The following is a 21,732-nucleotide window of genomic DNA, read 5'->3' as shown; positions in this document are numbered from 1 at the left end:
TCTACCCTCAAACATCCTTGATCCTTATCCTGCCCCCTTCAACTTAATTTGATAATCAGCACTTACATCACAGAGAGTTTGGAAATATTATCCACGCCTCTCCTTCAGCATTACACTATGTCAAACGAGTCCCTGCCTGTAAAGATCTGCTTTCTTCAGAACTTTCACCCAGCCCCATGATTAGCTTGGCTTAAGTCAGCAAACACTCAGCAAAACTGGAACTTGGAAACAGCTTATGCTCAGCCTCTTTCTGCCTTCAGATCCATTGGTTTTACAGTTCTCAAGCATCATCCTTCAGCATCCAGCTGGCATCCATTTGACTACAGTTGCTGCTGGAGGAGTGGGAACCAACCACCATTGTTGCTGAGTTTTATCCTGTAAATTCAGCCAAAAGAAACTGGTGCACGCCATCTCGTGGCCCTGCACAGCTACTTCCCAGGAACGAATTGAGCTCCAACTGTGACAGGGAGGTTTAATGTGAACAGGATTTAAAAGATGGCTGTCAGCGGCTCAGAAAAAGCCCACTATATGACCATAGCTATGAAACTTTCACCATTAGCACTTTGTCCACACTCCTGCCATGACCTTGCAGCCTGAGCAGCTGTTTCCCGGAGCAGCAGCAGAGCATCAAGCTGCAAAAGGCACCTCTTCCACATGTGCTCACACACTGTTGAGACAGCCCTCCCCTCACAACAAATACAGTGAACAGCACAGCCCCAGAGCAGCCTTTGGTGGAGCAGGAAATTACCTTATGCATTTCAGAGTAGGTCATACACTTTAATCATTCTTGATTACGTGCAAGGTTGGGGATGTTCATGGTACATCTGTCTTCATCTGCTCTCAGTACTTGTTAAAGAACTCTATGTGTCAATGCTTTAAATAAAGCTAATGTGTCTCTTCGTAACTGTTCATTAACAGCTGGATACATGAACTCATGGAAACATCAGCTGTCAGTCCCTTGATGTCTCTTAAGTTCCTATTCCTTCTTACTCCCTTTTTTTTTTTTTTTTGAGAAAAACAAGTCATTAAGAGACCCTTGCCAGAAGTGATTAAGGTATGGTTTCATCTAGTTGAGGGAATTAAAAAACCGGGGACAGAGTTCAATTGTGTGAATTTAAGGTCTTTGCTTCTATTTTAAGTAGTAAGTTTCTGACTTAACAATGTTTATGACTTTTCAGACGGGAGATTACATCTTAAATCTGCACCATTAAATCATCGCCAAATTTGAAGTCACATTACCTTTAGCAGAATTGCTGATGGCAACACTTAAACACTGTCTCACTTCCACTGCTCTCACAGCTATCAAAAGGCTCGATATATAGTCAGCAACAACGGGACTTAAAATAGCTACAGAAGGGGCAAAACTTCAGACTAAGCATCTTATTTTGCCTGCTACTAGAGACAACTGCACAAGACCTATGAAAGTTTGCAGCTTGCTGTTGGAAAGCACAGAATCATACCAGATAACTTCAGATGTTACTCCAGAGGACACTGTGCCATACTGTAAGAACAAAACCAACTACCCACGGATTATAGTTCAAAGCATCCGATTACAACCAGCAATTGTTCTAAATATGCTGTGTGATGAAAATTCTATTTTTACTGTTCTTGGGTTGGAAGTGTGTAACCATGTTGCAGAAAAGACTGTTAGACCTGTGAGGCTCAATGAAGCCTGATACTAACACAGTTGCTCTCTATAGAGGAAAGAAAAGAGGGAACATCCTTCTTCTCATGTTGAAGTTTAATTCTAAGGTATGTGACACTGGATTTACAAAGGTAAATAAAAATACATTCTGAGAAATAGCGAGTGCCCTATTTAGCAAGGCAGAAGAATTTCACACTTCAAGCAGCTGAGAAACTAAACTGCTCACAGTATGAAAAAAAATATTTAGGGTCTGACACATGATTTTGCCATAACAGGTGATGAGGAATGTGCAGTAGTGGGGCAGAAGAAAGACAAATACTTAAGTGATAAAGATGAGACAGGACAACAGGTATTAGATAAGGCTTCCACTTGAATTAATTGAGACATTATTACTATGATCAGCAGTCAGGTGGAACTACTATTCCAAACACTGATCAGGCAAACTACATTGCCAAAATGAATTACACAGCTGTCGAGACAGGCTTTAGCTCCAGCCTGATGATGATATGGCTAAGTTTGCATATGCTTGTAGCAAACACATATAAATGAAATCCCAGTAATATAAAAGGACTGGAGTGGTACAGAAGGTTTTCCACATTAACTGTACCCAATACCAGGAGCAAAGGCTACCACCTGGAGTACAGTGCACACAACAGTTTATACAAGAGTATCATCTACAGTTATTCTACAACTTTCATCCTAAATTTCAATTTAAAAAGCCAAGTATGAATCACATGCAGGCAGATTTCATGACTCATTGCTGCAATGGATTTAACCACAAGTGCTGATCCTGCCTGCCATTTAGATGTCTGGCATTCCATCTTGGACCCATTCCTCTGGAGGGGAGCCCTTTCACAGATCTGTGCTACAAAGAGCTGAGCTAAAAACAGTTAAATGAGACTTCAGGAATTTAAAAAAAATGTGATATTTTGTCACACAAAGAATAAAATTCCAGGAATTTATTGCTGTATGTATGCTTAATCCATTAATTCATCTTACAGTAGTCATGAAGTGCCTACTGTGTGCTACATTTAACATTCCACGTATTCCCTTCCAAATGCCATTTTACAGTGGGCATATGAAACAACGCAGCAGCAGTCACAAAACATGGCTTAAGCATCTCTCAGGTGCTTAAAGACAAAAATTTGTGTACAAGCTGAATAACGAGATTTCAGTTAACAGGTCACTCAGCAACTTTAATAGAAATATCTTTAGGTGGAAGTTTTGCAGCGTTAAAATTTACAACTCAGACTAAACATTCTCATCCCACTGTAGTAACAAGATATTTGCAAAGAACAAGAACTATGGTACGTAAATGTCACACGCAAGACCCGCTTCATTTCTATCAGAAGCAAAAATTGCTAATTATAAGGAAGGACAAGCCTAGCAGGATAAGGCTGTCAGCCTATAATAAAAACATAAACCTCCGAGTTTGGCAGTGGAATTCTATTTACCACCCTGACTTTTTTTTTTTTTGGTAACATACAAGTACTCTTCCTCCCCTCCCACACTTTATAAATCCCCTTTTATTTTTATTATACCTCCATATTATTTACAGGACTCCTAAAGATTAAGTACAAACTAGTATGAAATTAATGACAGCTTGCTTTTCAAATATGTATCCCATGGCTAAATAAATACCAAGCCAATCCAACAGTGATCTAGAGTTACGATTCAGAAGCTTGTGTATCTGTGACTCCAGTTGTTTTCTCATTAGGTGTGGAGGATTCATTTGATCTGTCAACAATAGTTGCCACAGAAGTTGGAGCAGCGCTATCCAAGGTGAGTGTAGAGGTCTGTTCTACATTTACAGTAGTGCCAGGGTTGATGAAAAAGCTTCCGGCTTGACTGATAGAGGGAAGCAAATCTGTAGGCACTGCAGATGCCTCTGTGACCAAAGGAAGCACCGGGACACACTTGGGTGGCATTGCTGGAGGTGTCATTCCCATTAGATTCAGAGGCGGCAAGGAAGGAAGGGGTGGCAAACCTAAAAAGAAAAAGAGGGGGAAAAAAAGGCAGTGAGCTGCTGCATATCACAGACAGATCCGGAGAGACTCTCCGTTTGCTTAAAAATTTTACGTTCTCTAGTCTCCTATTTACCCGTGAAGAGGAGAAAGTTTTTTGAACTTAGCATGAGCATGATATGTGTGCAGCACTGACCCAGCAGGCTTGTTTCAAGCCTGATACTTTTCAGATTTCAGAACTGAAGAATCAGAGTAAATTCAACATTGCTTGTACCTCCCCAGAGGACTAGGTATTTAATGCATAAATACTGATGATTAGGTTTTTCTGGCCTTCACTGAAACTGCCAGAAACAAGAAGTTAACAAGAACCACATTCCATATAAGCTTCCGATTTCTTTTTGCTTGCTCCATGTGCACCTTCAGCAGTTTTGTTTTACTCAACGCCGTAAATCTAGTATTAGTTCATACTTCTGGCATTCAGTCAAGGAGTTCTCATCTCCACATCTAGCATACAGGGAAACACTTCATCTTTTCTTCTACCCATAAAATGATATACTTTCACTCTTGGCACAATCTCTTCTGAGATCATAAATCAGGTAATAGAAAATGAAGCATCTAAATACAGACACAAGTTTAGAATCAGTTTATCTAAAGACATATTCCTTGTCTACCTAATCTGGGCACTAACATCTACTTCCATCTCAGGAAAACATTTAATTTATCCCCTTCAGGACTCTCCCAGATGGCTCTAAATTAGAGTCTCAGGGATAAAGGACACTCTAATTAGTGTTTCAGTTTGCAGAAGTACATACCAGGCTGTATGATTTCTGGAACAATCTGTGGTGCAGGTAAATTAAGTTTGGACAGATCAGCCAGGTTAGGAAGCCCTGTTGGTAATGGCATCAGACCTAAGAAGAGTAGAAAAATTACAGCTGAAAACTTAAAATTGTTTCTGAGATCTTACTGCTAATTTAAAACTTATTATATATTGCTTTACATCTTGATTATCATTTTTACACATAAGGATGCAAATTCACCTGAATTTCAGTTTTTAAGCTGCACAGTGAAAACAGATATCTATTGCAGAAAGTCTGGACTAGAAAATACATAATCCAAAACCTTTTATATTTTTTCTGAGGAAAGCAGATTCTTATTTCAAGGAATCAGAAGGTTTCCATTCCAGGTTCCGCTTCCAATAAAGGTAGTTGTTTCTCCACAGCACTGTACCAGAAGCCCTCCATTTCCAATTTGAATGGTAGACAATAATAATAGCATTAAATACACAGTATTCCCTGATCGTAATATTGATTACTGTATTATTAGTTTTTTCTACTTAGTTCATAACTAAACACAAAAATATACGTAAAAAGGCAAGACAAAGTAACTTTCAACATCAGGAAGCACTGAAAATAGAAGAGAAACATACGATGAATGCAACACATGCCCTTCCATCATTGTGTTTGCTATGGAACATCTTTCTTCTCCTGAATTTCCCATCTTAGAAGAGCTGCATTTCTGGGACAAGGGCTCTATTCTTACTTTGTGTTTAGTTCAAAGGCGGCTAATTCAGAAATAAACTGTTGGTACCACAGTATGGAGACAGAGAGGAGAAAACCCTTAAAGCAAGGGCACTGTATAGAGATTTTGATTAAATCCCAGCCACTTTACCTATCCATGAATTCATTAGCCAGGAAGGCTGACAATCTGACTCGGAGCCTTCAGCTCAGCTACAAGCAACTTTGAGCTTTTTTTAAAATCTGAAAAAAGCTGAACTTCATACGAATTCACTCAAATTTTAAACCTCTTATGTATTTATATGTCCATGCAAATTACAAGATATGTTCTAATTTGCTTTCAAAAAAGCAGTGATACTATTCAGAGAAAAAGGTGAAAGGAAAACTTGGATTTGCCGATTTTAGGGAAGGGGTGGATAGGTGGCCAGGGAAGAAAATCTTTATCTGCTTAGAGAAAATAGCAAACAACTACAAAGTTCAGCTTCTGGTAAAGTTCTCTGCCCTTGTTTGGATGCACTGAGCTCTACTACCTGTCTTTTCTACGTTAGAGAATGTACCCGCAAGCATTTCTTAAAACTTTTGGATACATCTTTATCTACTTGTCTCATAGCATGCAAAACATAAAATACAACTCCTATAAGTGTTCTGGAATGCACAACTGAGTCCTATACCAGCGCACCAGTGACACAGCAAAATCCTATACAATCCTTATTTTACCCACTGTAAATAATTCTGGGATACTAGTGCTTGAAATGTTCATGATTATCAGGAAACAACCATTTTGTAGACACACTCTTACTTTCATTATACCAGTTTAAATTACTATATAATGCAGAAACAGTAACAGCAACATAAATTCTATATTGTTAGCCCTTTATTTTTATTAGGAAGAGCAACCAAGCTGAGTATTAAAACACAGTTTCCTAAAATGGAGATTTTATGGGTGAAGGGAATGCAGGATTTGGCAAGACAAACCTTCTCAGACATCTGATGTCTGGGTGCAAAGGACACACTGAAAACTGCATTTATTTGCAGAAGTATTTTGCAACATAAAATTTATGAACTACAGAAAGTAACAATATATCAACTCAAATGTTGCAAATAGCAAAGCAGAATCTGCCTGAGAAATCCAGAATGCTGCATCAACTGTGCAGGAGGCCTAAAAGGTAAACATTGTAAACTTTGTTGCCAAGTCAGTCCTCTGTGCTACAGATATGCTGTGAATATACTGTAACAAAAATAATTCTTCACATTGTAGAGGTTGTATAGAGATCTTTAACATGAAATATGTAAGTTGTATAAAGTTATACCTTCCCCAAAAAGCAGTGGAAAAGACAGCTCTCTTAAAGTTTTTGTTTCAGAAATGTTTAAAGAAATTTTACCTACTCACCTGGTAGTGTAGTTGCTGGGTTAACTGGTGGCACACAGGTAGGGGACTGACTGACTTGTGGTGGTAATAATGGAACTGTTGGAACACCTGGTGGAGCACACAGGGAAACAACATTAATTTTAAGCACACAACACTTCAGCTCCCTTTCTCAAGTAATACAAATAAATAATCATTTACAAGACAATTACTATTTGCCTTAACTATAAAATGCTGATGAAGGAAAAAGTACTCTAAATAATACACATGGCACTTCTGATAGAAGTCATTTGCAACTATTCTGTGAGTAAGTAAGGCATAATTCCAGTACTCTAGCCTTTGTTGTTGAGACAAGTTTAAGAGAAAATGTTATTCTCTTCTGCCTTTTATTAAATTAACCAGAAACATCTGTGAGAACACAAGTCAGAACACCCATGCATTTCAGGTCAGTTCCGTCAATACCAACCTGTGCTGAGAACATTAGTGACAGTAGTTGAGGGTGAACTAATAGAAAGTCCTGAAAGACTCTGCTCAAGGCCTGCTGACCCAGGAGGGAGGGTGGCTGAGGGATTAACTGGTGACAGCTGAACCTTATTGAAAGGGAAAAAAAGTTACACCATTAGGGTTTGTTTCCACAAGAACCAATAGAAGCAGAAAAGCCATATAACATCATAATCTATTTTTATCAAGCCGAAGGAGGGACAACAACTTACCTCTGTGAAGCCATCTTTGAGGGGACTGAGAGATGCACTAGGCAACTGTCCTGGGAGAGAAATTTTCTTTCCCTCTTCAAATGGGCGTGTAGGTATCCTATGCAAATATCCATAGCCAATGCCACATCCTAGGCTTTTAAAATAGGAACATTTAGAAGTCAGTGAAGTGACTTTACAACTACAGACTAAGCAACCTACACATGAATGACTCAAGACACCAACAAGTTTCAAGGTAAGTTCTCTACAACCTTGCCCTCCAGCTTCAATGTTGCCTCGTTTTCTATGGAGAAGTAATCAATACGAGACAACTGAAAGGAAACTGTAGCTTTTGGCAATGAACATTCAGCACAAAATAAAATTCATTATTATTTAGACCAAGCAGATATACCAGGCATACAGCATGGAATTTGACTCGTTGTTACTTGCAGCGCTCTGTTCTGGCAAGAATATACTACAGGCTAATGACTATTTGGAGCCTAATGCAGAAAGCAACTGTGGCACTTTGTGTATTTCTGCACTAGCTAATTTACTGATTTACAACGATTTTGATTTATCAGTTAACTGCATCTGAATTTCAAGTAAATATATAATTTATTATAGCAAAAACACCTTTGCTATAACAACGCTCTTTTCCTATATTTGTAGAAAACCTAAACCAAGCAGTTTTTAGGCTGGTGCTATAAAATAGTTGCCCCATGCCTCTATAACATATTGTCTCCTTACCTGCCTTCTCCACCCCAGGCAGAATTTGGAGTAATCACCACTTCTCGACAATTATCTGTGTCTGTGTTGTACACATAAAGTTTTAATGGCTTTGCTTCATGTGTTTCAATAAGGGAAAAGAGATCTTCAGACTGCAAAAAGAGAAAAATTAATAAGGACTTTTTTCTCCTTATTTTACTATTTGACATTAGATCGATCATTCTAGTCCTGACTTTCTGTAATAGAACCTTGTAACAGAACCTTATTTAAAAATAAAAAACTTATTTTTATATACTTACCTCATTCATGACGGTATCTGCTCCAATGATATAGTCACTATGAGGTCTAAGTCCAGCTAATGCAGCAGGAGAATTTGGCTCCACTTCCTAGTTTTAAGATGGAAAGTTACAAAACACTACGTAACTGTCAGGGTGTAGCAGAACAGTTAGGTGTGCACTTCACACAAGTTTTGAGTCAGACAAACTGGTCAAGTTTTCAACACAGTTAACAGGCTACTGAACTAGTGAAACAGGGGCAGTCCCTCTTGATACTGTTCTGGTATTGTACAAAATACAACAGCTCTGAGTATTGTACCAAACCACTGATTTAAATACAAGACTTGACAATATACTTAAAGACATACAGATCTAGTTCAAAAGTCTTCCCAAAACCCATGAAAACAGATTAGTTTGATCTCATGACTTGTTAGCTACATCCCTTGCAAGTTAGTTTTCAATAGTAAGATAAAAACTGTAAGCAACAGTAACAAAAGTACTTCCAAGTCCATACGTACCAAGACATGCCAGACATTTTCATTGGCCCCATCAAAGCTGCAGAAACGAATGCTCACTCCCAGAAGGCCCTGCCCACCCCACATGTTGCTGGGGGTCACTGATGTTTCTCTCAGTTCCAGTGTTTTGCTACTGTACACGAGCATTTTTACAGGTTTTTCAACATTTGCTTTCAACAGGTCTTTGAGAGTGTCATTGTCTTTATTCTGCGAATGTTCAAACAAGAACTTGGGTTAGTGCCCAACAGAACAAGCATCCAGTTCTACAGCAACACTTTTGTATTTCAAAGGTGTTAAAAACACTGTATCAGAACAGGTACTTTCAGCTACTCTGTAACAAGTTTCCAGTTCCCCTCACAATTCCAGAACACGACTCTGGCAAAATCCTGGGATTTCCCAGAAACAGGTCATGCCTTCCAAACATGAAAGCACTTTAACTGATAAGATGCACCTTGCAGCTTTTCAGAGGCTTTCCTGAATCCAGGCACACCAGTGAAAGAGCTTACCCACACATGGTTTCTTCCACTGCTATGAGGGTCTGTGGTTTCACTTGAAAGCTTTCCCCCATGCCTCCTGCCCAGCCAACAGCTTTGACAGCAGCTTTTTCAATCAACCTGTTTCGACTGAATGGTTTGAGAGTTCTCACAGGAGCAGTTTTACAGACAGAACTAGGGGGGCACCAGCACAATCCCCCAGTGGTGGATCAATAGGCAGTACTATCTTGGTGCACGTCTGCAGAGAGCACGTCTGTCTGTCTGTCTGTCGGAATACTTATTTTACAGCTAAACTGTCGGCAGAACTGTAACTAAAGGGTGAAGGAAATTAATTTCTGATGCAGTTCATCTTTCTAATTTTAAACTAAGGAGAAATATTTTATATGCATTTAAATAAAACAAATGCATTGGTTTACCTACAAAAAACAGATTCTCAACATATTGTTCATATTAAAAGTTATAAAATAGCAACACACTCACCAATCTTGAACCGTTAATGGACACAATAAAATCAAAGAATGGCTCCAATCCAGCTCTATGCCCTGGTGAGTTTTCTTGTACCTAACAAAGTTAAATAAGAATTTAATAAAAGTGTACCAATGTTGATTCATAGATTTGAATGATATTTCTACTTTTGCCATCTGTAGTTCTAGAAGCTACTAATGTTTTTGTGGATGATTTTAAAATATTCAAATATAACCTTTAGGACAAAAAAATCCCTCCCCCCCCCCCAAAAAAAAAAGGAAGATTTCAAGAGAATTAGTAATTTATAAATTAAGGAATGACACAACAGTAGCCACTCCCTGGGAAAAGCACTGCTTAACAGCTGCAGCAGTTAAATTGTAGATACTTGTTTCAATAAAGGAGATTATGGTCAAAGAACAAGCTTAATGAATTCTGAAAAAGTTGGTTAAAAAGCACTGTCTTTCCACAGAAGTACCAACACTGGACCTTGCTTTTTATCTTCTGCTTACTAAAGGAAACGGAGAATCACATCTGTGTAAGCGCGGGTTGTTATCTCATGATTAAACACGACCTGCTGACATTCTTGAGACATAGAAGGCATCTGTACAACCAGTGATTCATTAACATACCATCAAGTTTGCAAGAAAAGAGATGAGCAATTTTGCAGCCATGGCAGCTCAAATAGTTCAACCACTCCACTAAGACAAAGCTGAAGTATTGGATACACACTGCTCCCACAAGCTAAAAGCACGCTTTTAATTCCAGATAGAGTAACTGAGAGACATTTTGCCAATGTTTTTTTTCCTTATTACATGCATTGCTGACAAGGAAAAGTAACTCCAGTATGGCTGTCAGACTTTTCCTACAGCCTTTTTAGTAAAGACTATCTTTATTTGTAAGCTGATTCATTTTACCCACTGGCTTTTTCTTTTATGTACTACAATCACCTTCAAAAAGATCTAAAAACTGTTACCCTTTACAGTGTATTTTCTTACATTACATGCTATTCCACCTATCAGAATTGGTACAAATCTGCTTGCTTGTTCAATACCGGTCTGATTTTGGAGGAATTGAGTTTTCTAATATGAGTTATCTAGAACAAAATACTGAGTACTTGAGACCTTCCTGCTAAAGACAGGTTAAACAGTTTCATGAAAGGACAATTAAAAACCTCTGGTTTCCTGTGGACATGCTCCATAATTGTAATCTCAGGCCTGCAGTTTCTCTTGTAATTAAGTCATTCAAAACATCCTCTCCTCTGATGTAGTTTTTTGAGTAGCAAATGTAGGATGAGCTTATGCTGTCTGTTGCTCTTCCCTCAGTTTAGAGAGGTGACATGAAAATAAATACTCTAATAGCCTCTTGACATATAGGAACTTACATTTTGTGTTTTTAATGAGCCTGACATAAAGGTTTTATACCAAAATTAAATCAGCAGGTGGTTTCAGAACTTACTGGGAAAACAATTTTAAAGACACAACATGTCTTCTTAAACCTCGGCATTAAAAATCAGTGAATCCAGCAAAGTGATACAATTATTCTCCTAACACATCAGATTTTTAGGACTGGATATATGTCATGGCCTTGAAATTATGAAAGGACAGACTTCATCTCATTCAGAGATTTTCCTCCATTTCCAAATTAACTTCTTTAAAAAAAAAAAGAAAAACAACAACAAACCCACAACAAACCCCCTGCACTCTGACACAGTATCCCTCCCCTTGACTTCCAAGAGACTATATCCTGAACTCTGTGGACCAACAGTGGCCAGTATTCAATACAGGAAAGGAGTCTCCTTTTTGAAAGGAGACTGAGTAATAAATGAGAACTACGTACGTTCAGCATCCATCAATGTAAAACTGACTGACACCTGGGATATATAATTCACTTAGAATACAAAATCTATAGTCTGCCCCAAACTGACAAAGGGACTGAGAGAGTTTCCAAGGTATAAATGATTGGTTGCAGAAAGTATGTTCCGATTAATGAACAGGTGTTCAGTCTTGAACACCTTCCCCCAAATCTATCATGATCCTGAACATCTCTGCATGGTTTGTTTCTAAGTGGGCATGTAAAAACCACCAGGAAGCTGAATCTAAAAGAAATCAAGCCCTTATAGTTGCATCAATCATACAATGCACCTCAGAAGCAGGTAGCTGCATCCCTTCTGTCATCTCGTTTCCTCATGCTGCCATGCATAGGGTCAGTCACAAAAAGTTTCCTATTTCCCTGGCTCGCTGGGCCTTACTTCACTGACAGAAAAGCATGTTTATACCTGGCAGTCCCAGAAATGCAAACCAGAAATTCCAAGTCCACTCCACATGGAAAGTCTCCTCCTTAAAGAAGCGACATACTCAGCCCTGCACAACAACCACACCAACCCTATACAGTTTTTATGTCACACCACATTCAGTCAGCTACCTGCACAATTCATCACCATCATACAGTGCCAAACGCACAACACAGCTCTCTGCTCCAAGCTCTGTGGCCGTGGTTCTCTTCCAGGAGCTACAGCAATAAAGGATAACCAGGGACCTTAGAAAACATAAGGGCACAAAAATCTTATTATTCATGGAAATAATAAAGATTCCATGTACACATCCATAAACTCTGTGCCTCCTGAGCAATCTGGTTTTATGCAGTTTTTCTATGTGCCAAGTAGGTATTTAGTAACTTGCCTTTGTAATTGAGTAATTGCTGAGAAATAATCAAGTAATACCATTTACAACTGATCCACCGCAGGCACAATACCATTCACGGCAGTTTGGGACGCCTAATTCTCTCAAAGCCAGCTGTTACTTCAGACGTACAAGTTACAGACCCCTGTGGGTAAATGCCATAACTGTCTAACAGTAGAGACAAAGAGTGGCACAGACAACATGGAGATACTGTGGAGCTGCATCACCACAGATTTTTAAGAGCAAATGAAGAAAATCTCTATCAAAATGCTGAATATCAGTAGCCAGAAAAGGGCCTATATACTGCTGCAGGAATTCAGCTTCTCACCAAGAGGACAGCTGGGCTTCTGAGTACATAGATTACACACTGATTTCACTTTTAATTCACTGTCAAGAATTAAACAGGAAAAAGGTTTCAAGGTCAATACACTGATTTTACTCTGCATTACCAAAAAGACTTTTTTTTGTAAATACGTGAAGCTTCTCTTTGCTGAACACTGTTCCCAACACCATCACTCCATGCCTACACAGTACATATTGTACATTACAATTATAAGAACTCTGCTCAGCAGCACAGTGGTCACAAATTCAAGCCCCAAACAAACAGGGCAACCATAAATGAATTAGGAACCAAAACCCTGATTTTCAGAGACAGATGAAGGCTCTCATCACTCCTGAAAGTCAGATAACTTATACTAGTTTCCATTTAAACTTTCAGAAGCTTAACTTCAAGCACAAAATACACAAATTCCAAGAAGCAGAAGCTCTGGAGTTTTCTTTTTTTCCCACGTAAGAAACACTTCCTAGTATTTACTTTATTAGCAAAGAAATACTGAAAGGATTTTTTCTAGTTCTTCCACCCACTCTATAATTGGCAGTAAAATTTCATTACATATCATGTATAAGCAATTCCTGTTAGATCTGACAGAATCCATTTTATTTCCATCAGCTATTTTAGCACATTACACTTTGTAACTGTACTGAATTTCTTGATGAAACACCCAGTTTCCAAGAGAAAAAGCTTCACAAGTTTTTTGGTAAGAAAACAGATTCCCTATATGTAGCATAACTTTTTATTTTAGCACAGAGAATTTAACTCAAGCTTTTAAAAAGTGAACGTCCCTTAAAAAAAAAGTCATCACTTCATGCAATATGTGTGTATCACTATCACAACAACTGAAGCACTAAAGTAAGAGTTAGAAATCTAAACATTGGGCACTGCTGTTTCGTATCTTTTAGGGGGAACACCACAATATACAGTAGCATACAAATCTCCCACAGGTAAAAATTCTTACATAGAATCATTTAGGTTGGAAAAGACCTTTAAGATCATCAAGTCCAACGACTAACCCAGCACTGCCAAGTTCACCATTAAACCATAACCCCAAGTGCCACATCGACATGTTTTTTAAACACTTTCAGGGAGGCTGATTAAGCCATTTCCGTGTACAGTCTATTCCAATGCCTGATCACACTTTCGATGAAGAAGTTTTACTAAAATCCTCTTGTTCTGTCACTTGTTACTTGGCAGAAAAGGCCGACCCCCACCTTGCTACAACCTCCTTTCAAGCAGTTGTAAAGAGAGGTAAGACCTCCCTTGAACCTCCTTTTCTCCAGACTAAACAACTCCAGGTCCCTCAGCCACTCCTCATAGGACTTGTGCTCCAGAGCTTCTCTGGATATGCTCCAGCACCTCCATGTCCTTCCTGAATTGAGGGGTACAGAACTGGACACAGCACTCGAGGTGCAGCATCACCAGCACTGAGTACAGGGGGACAATCACTGCCCTGGTCCTGCTGGCCACACTACTGCTGGTGCAGGCCAGGATGCCATTGGCCTCCTTGGCCATCTGGGCACAGGTTGGCTCATGTTCACCCAACTCTCAACCAGTATCCCAGGTCCTTTTCTGCCAGGCAGCTTTCCAGTCCTCTGCCCCCAGCCATGGGGTTGTTGTGACACCATCTATTACCTGAAGAAACTGTCAGGTCATTACAATAGCCTGGGCAAACTACAGCAGTTTCACATTGCTGAACAAGAAAATTATTCAAAGTTTTCGTTCGTTGTGTTTTGAAGAGCAGAAACAAATGCATACTGAGCAACACACAGAGTCAGGCAGTTGTTCTAATGAGCCATACATCTTATGGAGGAGAGGAAACAATGGAGAAAATTCCTACAGGTCAGTAGCAGTGCATGCTACCAGCCTAGCAGGCACCAATTAAAAGGAAGACTTATAAGCACATTGCGTGAATCAATAAATGGAAGTATAACAGCAAAAGCACACATGATGAATAAAAATTCCAAAAATTCCAAAGAATTGTTTCAAACAAATGACTAATTGCTAGGTCCACCTATGAAGAGACTTGGGCAAGGAAATGGTAACTTTCTCTACCTCTTAAAAAAAAGAAAGAAGAAAAAAGAAGAAAGAAGAAAAAAGAAGAAAGAAGAAAAAAAAGAAAGAAGAAAAAAGAAGAAAAAAAAAAGAAGAAAAAAAAAGAAGAAAAAAAAAAGAAAAGAAAAAAGAAAGAAAAAAAAAAGAAAGAAGAAAAAAAAAAAAAAAAGAAAAAAGAAAGAAGAAAAAAAAGAAAGAAGAAAAAAAAAGAAAAAGAAAAAAAAAGAAAAAAAAAAAAAAAAGAAAAAGAAAAAGAAAAAAAGAAAAGAAAAAAAAGAAAGAAAGAAAAAAAGAAAGAAGAAAAAAAAGAAAGAAAAAAAAGAAGAGAAAAAGAAAAAGAAAAAAGAAAGAAGAAAAAAAAGAAAGAAGAAAAAAAAGAAAGAAGAAAAAAAAGAAAGAAGAAAAAAAAGAAAGAAAAAGGAAAAGGAAAAAGGAAAAAGGAAAAAGGAAAAAGGAAAAAGGAAAAAGGAAAAGGAAAAAAAAAAGGAAAAAAAAGAAAAGAAAAAAGAAAAAGCTACATTTCAATGTCTAGAACCCCAAGAGTGCAGCCCAGAGCAACTTCTGCTATCAAGTGTGCACATGATGAAATCGCTTTCCCTCAACAGTGCTTCAGTCCTGGAATGCTCCTATTTCCTGTTACAACTGCACTGGTGATAAAGCTCACAGTGAAAGTAATATTGTGCTGAATACCAGCAGCCAAAAAGAATTAAGTAATCTGCAAATATTACATCAGAAATTAACGACAGTATGGTTCACTTGCTGCATATATTTCTGCTCCTGTTTAAAGTGAGCAGAGGATGAGACTTTCTACCAGTTTTGTAGGGAGGCAGCATGTGCAGTCTAAAAATCTCACTGTAAAAAACAAGTAGCTCTCAACAGTCTCAGTTTGCTCATCACTCTGGTAACTTGTACTTGGCTCCTACAGCTACTGAACAATGTTAACTCTTTGTTTCATGGCCATTCAACACTTCTTCTTCATTTATCTGCCTTACCAAACCAAATTCTTTCCATAATTGAAAAGATTTCCTGACATTTCTCTAATTTTCCAACAAGTAATGAAATCTTTAAAACAACCACTATATATTATTTACAGAAGTTTGGCATTATCAAAGAAATCTGATCTTATTCAAATTAGATTTGGAGAACTGAAAGACTACGGTTCTTTTCCTTTTACCATTCTCATTTCTCTCATTAAACTATTTAGCTCAGAAAGAAAACATAATTGAGAATAAGTAGAACACACCAGCAGCATTGCTCAACCCCAAGTTCTACCAAAGGTCAGTCCCTGCAGACAAAGCACTTGTGCAGAACTCCTCCAACAGTGCAAGCTGGACGCTGGCTGTAACAAACTTACTACAGAACACCAACTGTAAAATTAGACTTGGAAACTACATTCACCTATGCCACATGCATTGCAAGATAAACATTCCAAATTATAACTGTTAGGCTGGGATCATGATGCAATTTATGGTGCCTGTCCACAGAAAAACAATAATCATTCATTATTGCAGCATCTGAAAATACCAGTAAGAAGACAAGGTGGTGAAAAACAGAGACATTCTACTTCATAAAAGAGTTGTATCTCAATTTACTAAGATGCTTTAATCAAACAGTATGAACTGCTAAGTCTGATGTAACTGATATTCTAACTGCAGAGTACCTACTGGTTTTACAAGTCTAAAAAGTAAACAGTTAATGAAATTTACACTGTAATATGCTAAAAAAGAAAACAAGTCTGCCTGCAGAATGGTTTTTCTGGGGGAAAAAGAGAAGACAAAGTGGACTGTCATATATTAGCAACACTGGATTGTTATGCATCAGTAATACTAAAAGGGAGAAACAAAGACCACCATGACTTTAGTCTATATGCAAATTTTAACAGAATGTTTGGACTTGATCAGAACATCAGTATTTGCTTCTCAGAAGCAGAGAGCTGATCAGAAAGGGTCCGATGCCAACAAACACACCAGCCCACACAGTGTCTGCAGTGAGCACACATCTCCAGCTACAGAAGTAGAAGCACTGTGCTATGGACAAGGTGAGTGACCCCAGCAAAGTTCCTGTACCCCAGTGCCTCTGATTCCACCACACGACCTGAGTACCATCCCTCTCATTGAACGTGAAACAGATACTAAAGAAAGGGTTTCCAAAAGGCTGCTCTCAAAACCTTTAACGCAGTCCAACAAAACAGGTTCTTTTCCACACAAAACCAAAGTTTTGTGGCCGCAGCGTGAACAAAACCAACATAACTATGAAAAATCACGCCCCCACTAGGGATGCAGCCCTTATGGGGGCCGTCTGTCATGTGAACCCCTTGACCCGGCACCCCGGAACTCCTGCGGGAGAGCAGCACTACAGTCCAGCCCAGTCCACGGCGGAGCGATGAAGACAATCCTGACGTGTTCCCCCGGGCGCAGCCAGACTCGGGCGGGCCGGGGTGCGAGAAGCGTTTGCCGGAGCAGAGGCCGCCTCGGCCTTCAGGGCTGCCCAGACCCAGCATCGCCTCCCGCGCTCCGGCCTGGGCACACACCGAGGCGCAGCCCGGCGGCACCGCTTGGCCCGGGGAATTACTTATCCTGGACCAATTCCTCCTCCAGACTTCCCACACCCGGGAGCGGCAGCGCAGGCCCGGCTCACCCCACCGCTGCCGCCGCGAGCCGCGGGGCCGAGCGTGGAGAGCCTCCGGGGGCCGAGTGGGGCGGTCCCGCGGCAGGACAGGCCCCGCGCCGCCCTTACCCGCAGGACGTGGTAGCCCTCGGTGCCGCCGCCGGGGATGTCGATGCTCTGCGAGGCGCCCATGGCCGGGCCGCGCCGCTGCCGCTCCGCGCCCGTCAGGACGTGGCACCGCGGCCGCTCCGCCCCGCGCGGGCGGGGCCCTACGGCGGCCACGAGCGGACACGGCCCGCGCGCGCCTTCCTGGCGCCGTGTCGCCCCCTGGCGGCCCGGGGCGGCGGTGCCGGGCGCGGGGCGGGGGCGCCCCGAGGGAACAGCGGCTGTTTGTGGGAGCCGAGTGTGTCAGCGGGGGCACAGCACATAAAGGGGGCAGGTCGTGCCTCGTGCTGAGTTCCCTGCTCCCACAGCTTTTCCGGAGCTCCGAGCGATATGGGGCCGCGCCTGGAGCGCCTGACACCGAGCGGTGGTGGGGCTGAAGCGAAAGGATCAGTGCCCTGGTACAGAGCGTGTCGGGCGGGGAATGCTGCCCGGGGGAGGAATTTTGGACTAATCCGCTCCAGGGCACGCATCGCCCCGCAAACTGCAACAAGATAACGGGGCAGGTTCTCGCTGCCGATGGCGGGGTGTGTGTGGTGACACGCAGCGGGCACAGACATGCCCGTCTCGGGACAGCCGCTGGCTGCGGGAATGCGCCCCGCGTCCAGCACAAAATCCAGCACTGAGCCAACGTGATGGTGCAGTTGGAGGAGGCGGACGGTGGGTTGTCCGGGAGCGCTGTGGATCTAAGGTTCAGACAATCTCTTTCCCTCCGAGAGTGTCCCTTGTGACTGGAAGGCTTTTACGCAGCCTGCCCTTGCACGCCAGTGCGTCCGAGTTCCTATCCCACATAGCTGCAGAGGGGTGACCTCTTTAAGCAATGCTGCTGTCACTGGTCTTCAGAAATGCAGAAACAGCATTTATTAGTGAACTGGAACACAATGTTAAAGATCGTCAATTGAGCACGGAAAGAATATTCAAATTAGCATAATTCACTTCTTTGTATTATCTGTATATCTCTGTATTATCAAAGTGCTTTACTGCTTAATAATAAAAGCCTCTGTACACTGTGCTTGAGATTTACCCCAGTACTGTCTGCAGAGATGACCAATGCCCTTTCCACCCTTGGCCACCTCGTTGTGCTCAGGTGTTTCCACTGGAGCAGACAGTGTTTCTCCAGGCACTCTCATCAGGCATGGCCAGTTCTGGACTCTGCACACCGGTTCAAGTGTGTTTATCTCCCTACACAGTGTCTCTCCTCATCATTGCAAGAAGAAATCAACTCTAGGATTCCCAGAGGCTGCAATGCAAAGGAAGAAGGCAAAGTGAATAATACATAAATAGACTATATCTTTCAAGGATTTTTGTGTTCTTAATACAGTATGAGAAATCTGTTACAGTGAGCTGATAAGTTAAAAACTATACCAGCTTAAGCAAATCTCATGCTTCCATGCACATGCCATTTAGATTCAGGAGGAAAATCCCATCTATGTTCCTTTCTTTCTTGCTAGTAGAGGTTTATATATACAACTGTGTTTCCTAAAGGTGGTAGTGGGGAAACAAGGCAACAGAGATTTTGCAGCTCTATGAGTCTGCTCAGACATTAGGCCCTCTGAGACCCAGTCAAGTACCACTGCACCAGTAGTCAGTTTGTCTTATTCTCACAGCACCAAAGAAATTTTTTTCCCCATTCCTCAGGAGATCTGTAGAAGTTTCATGCCTGCATGTGGTGAGCTTAGAAATGGGCAGCCATGTTTTGTTCTTCCAACCAGCCACCAAGAAAAAAATTATCACAGGCAAAACCAGGAAAACCACTGAAGTCAACCCTTCAGAGAAATCTGAACCTGGCCCCTCACTGGAGACAGAAACTCCATACATCACTTCGAGACCTGAAATTCTTTTTCTTAGGAACTTCTGCTTTACCACAGCATCTCAGCTTTTCATCAAAATGCTGTCACCCTTTTTGGGCTGGTTCCACCTCAGCAAAGAAAGATGTTCTCTGCAGATGTCCATCAATTCCCATTAAGGGCTGAACTAAAACACCATATTTATTTGAAGAAGTATCTTTGAACTTGGTCCAATGTTCTGTGGCAAAAGACTACTCTGTAAAACAAAAAAAGAGAAACTTTAGAACCCTCGTAGGTGAAAAAGAAAAAACTTACCTGGGAAATAGGGAACAAGATTGCCTGAAAGTATCACATAAGACCTAATGACAAGAAACCCCATTTGCAGAAATCAACTAACAAATATTACCTACCTGTTCTTTTCTGTGTGTATCTCAGCAGCTGCATTTCAAAAGTAATTAAAGTTAATGAGCTGTGCTTTGTGGTAGAATCATGAAAACTTAATTGGTATAATTAGTTGTGAGATAGCAAGTGCATCTTCCTGGCTAACAACATGTCATCATTTGATAAAGAATAATAATGAATTTAATAAATAAATCAGGGCCCTTCTAATATGTTAATAAAATAATGAAGTGGAAGGCACACATGTGCAAATGATGAATTATTAGTTTGGAGACTGCACACAGTTGTCTAAGTAAGATGGATGGGGAAGTGGCCGTCTTGAAACTGTCAGCTAAGGCTGCTGGCTAAAATCCATTTTGCCATAGATGAAGCAGCCACTCTGACCTTTGCAGAGAACGCAGTGTAAACGCTTCCAGCAGGAGCCAGCATCCCTTCTGCAGAACAGGATATGCAGTGGATGAATAAAAGCAGCTACACTTTCTTTTCCCCTCCCTAAACCCTTCTGGATTATTGGTGCTGGGCAAACAGGAACTAAAATGGACAGAGAAACCCAGGCATGTGTAGCAGGAAGGGAGCTGCTGAAATACAGTGTACAAATCAGCCTATTTGACCCAAATCATTTAGAGGCTAAGACAGGCAGAAAATCATGATTTATTGCAGAGACGGTCTTAAGCTCAAACATAAACACACACACCAGAACAAAAGCTTCTGAGACATTATTAAGAATCAGTAAATAGAATAATTTTAATTAATGGGTGCCTTTAAAATTAAATTAAGTGAATATTGCCAGAGTTATGGGAAGGCCTGCAGTAATAAAAGTGACTGTTCCAGTAAGCAAACACTGAAGGAAGGATATAGTTTTAGGCAGAAATAGAACAGCAGTGTCTAGTGACAGAAGAAGGTGGGTCATAAGATAGCTCTTAGTTGTAACATCTTTTATTCCCTAATCAATGTATGACCTCATTCATCCCTGCTATTAACGTATTGTCCAAGATGAGGAATTGCAGGTCAGAATACCTGCTTGTTGACTTTGGTCTCAGCAAAGCAGGACTGGGATTGGAAGGAGCCATAAGGAGTCTGATATATGTCTAAGTTCAACTCATATGTTAACAGTGCCCAAGGAGATTTTTATCTCCTTTGCAAGCACACAGGGAACAAACTACAGCTATTTGGAAGGAATCCACCTGGCTGTGCACACACAATACTTAGAACTTCATATTAATAGAAGGCATAAAGCACAGACCCTTCAGCTCTACAAAAAAACAGGTAGCTCTAGCTCGCATAAATGGCTGGTAAAAGCCTGCTAACACAGAGAAGCCATACACCCATCCATTAGGCTGCAGGAGTACTCACATACACTTCCCACAGTCTTAGTTTAGGAGCAGTAGGTGCTTTGGAACTGAGGGTATCTAAGAAAAAATAAGTAAGGTGGCAATGGTCAGCATGTGTGCAAATGTGAGAAGCGTGAGACTGAACCTGTTCTTGACCTGCTGCTGGAAACAGCTGGGAAAAGATCAGACCCTGTCTGAATGTAAAGAAAAATTAACAGTGAAGCATTTTGAATGGAAGCCAAGCATTAGTGAGCCTCAGACCAAACAAGTGCCTGAAACTCGGCAGGCTGTGATTAAATACTACGGTCTGATGCTCTAAAAGTTAATTAAATACGGGAGTAATGTGGGGCTTTTGTAAAGCTGGTTTTATGGCCATTAGTTGTTATGAAGTTAAACAGGGAATGAAGTGCAAGGGAGGAAGGCACTAGCTGGACAAGTTGCTCTCAGGCATGGTTTTCCCAGTGAATGCTGCAGGGCTGGTCCCCCCCGGTGCTCCACAAGGCACAAAAAGACCGTGCCAAACTCAGAAAGCTTAGTCATGACTGCTTGACACTTTTTTAACCACTATAAGTATCCATCAATTTTCATTGCATTATTGTTGGTTTACACTAATGCTCAAGGAAAGGGCAGGAGTTTCAGTGAGACAATTAGGAGTGACTTGTACTCAGCCAAGAAAGAGCAGGAGCTCACAAGCCTTCAGCTGAAAACTCTAACTTGGTACTATTG

The 21,732-nt window shown here is 40.7% G+C and overlaps 1 protein-coding gene across 1 annotated transcript; it reads right to left on the bottom strand.

Moving 5' to 3' along the window:
* Window positions 1-1,726: 1,726 nt before the first annotated feature.
* On the bottom strand, window positions 1,727-17,591 carry GORASP2 (golgi reassembly stacking protein 2). Its single transcript, XM_027733511.2, has 10 exons — window positions 17,457-17,591; window positions 9,669-9,749; window positions 8,698-8,901; window positions 8,204-8,290; window positions 7,926-8,056; window positions 7,203-7,335; window positions 6,956-7,079; window positions 6,514-6,600; window positions 4,422-4,517; window positions 1,727-3,632 (listed from the first exon to the last, which is right to left on the bottom strand). Exons 1-10 carry the CDS (start codon window positions 17,517-17,519, stop codon window positions 3,313-3,315), a joined length of 1,326 nt encoding a protein of 441 aa, XP_027589312.1. The 5' UTR covers window positions 17,520-17,591; the 3' UTR covers window positions 1,727-3,312.
* Between the last annotated feature and the right edge of the window lie 4,141 nt (window positions 17,592-21,732).

This window comes from Pipra filicauda, unplaced genomic scaffold (assembly GCF_003945595.2).
Source record: "Pipra filicauda isolate LSUMZ 115617 unplaced genomic scaffold, ASM394559v2 scaffold5_size6683894_pilon, whole genome shotgun sequence".
Classification (NCBI taxonomy): Eukaryota; Metazoa; Chordata; class Aves; order Passeriformes; family Pipridae; genus Pipra; species Pipra filicauda.
This window is presented reverse-complemented; position numbering and strand designations above follow the sequence as displayed.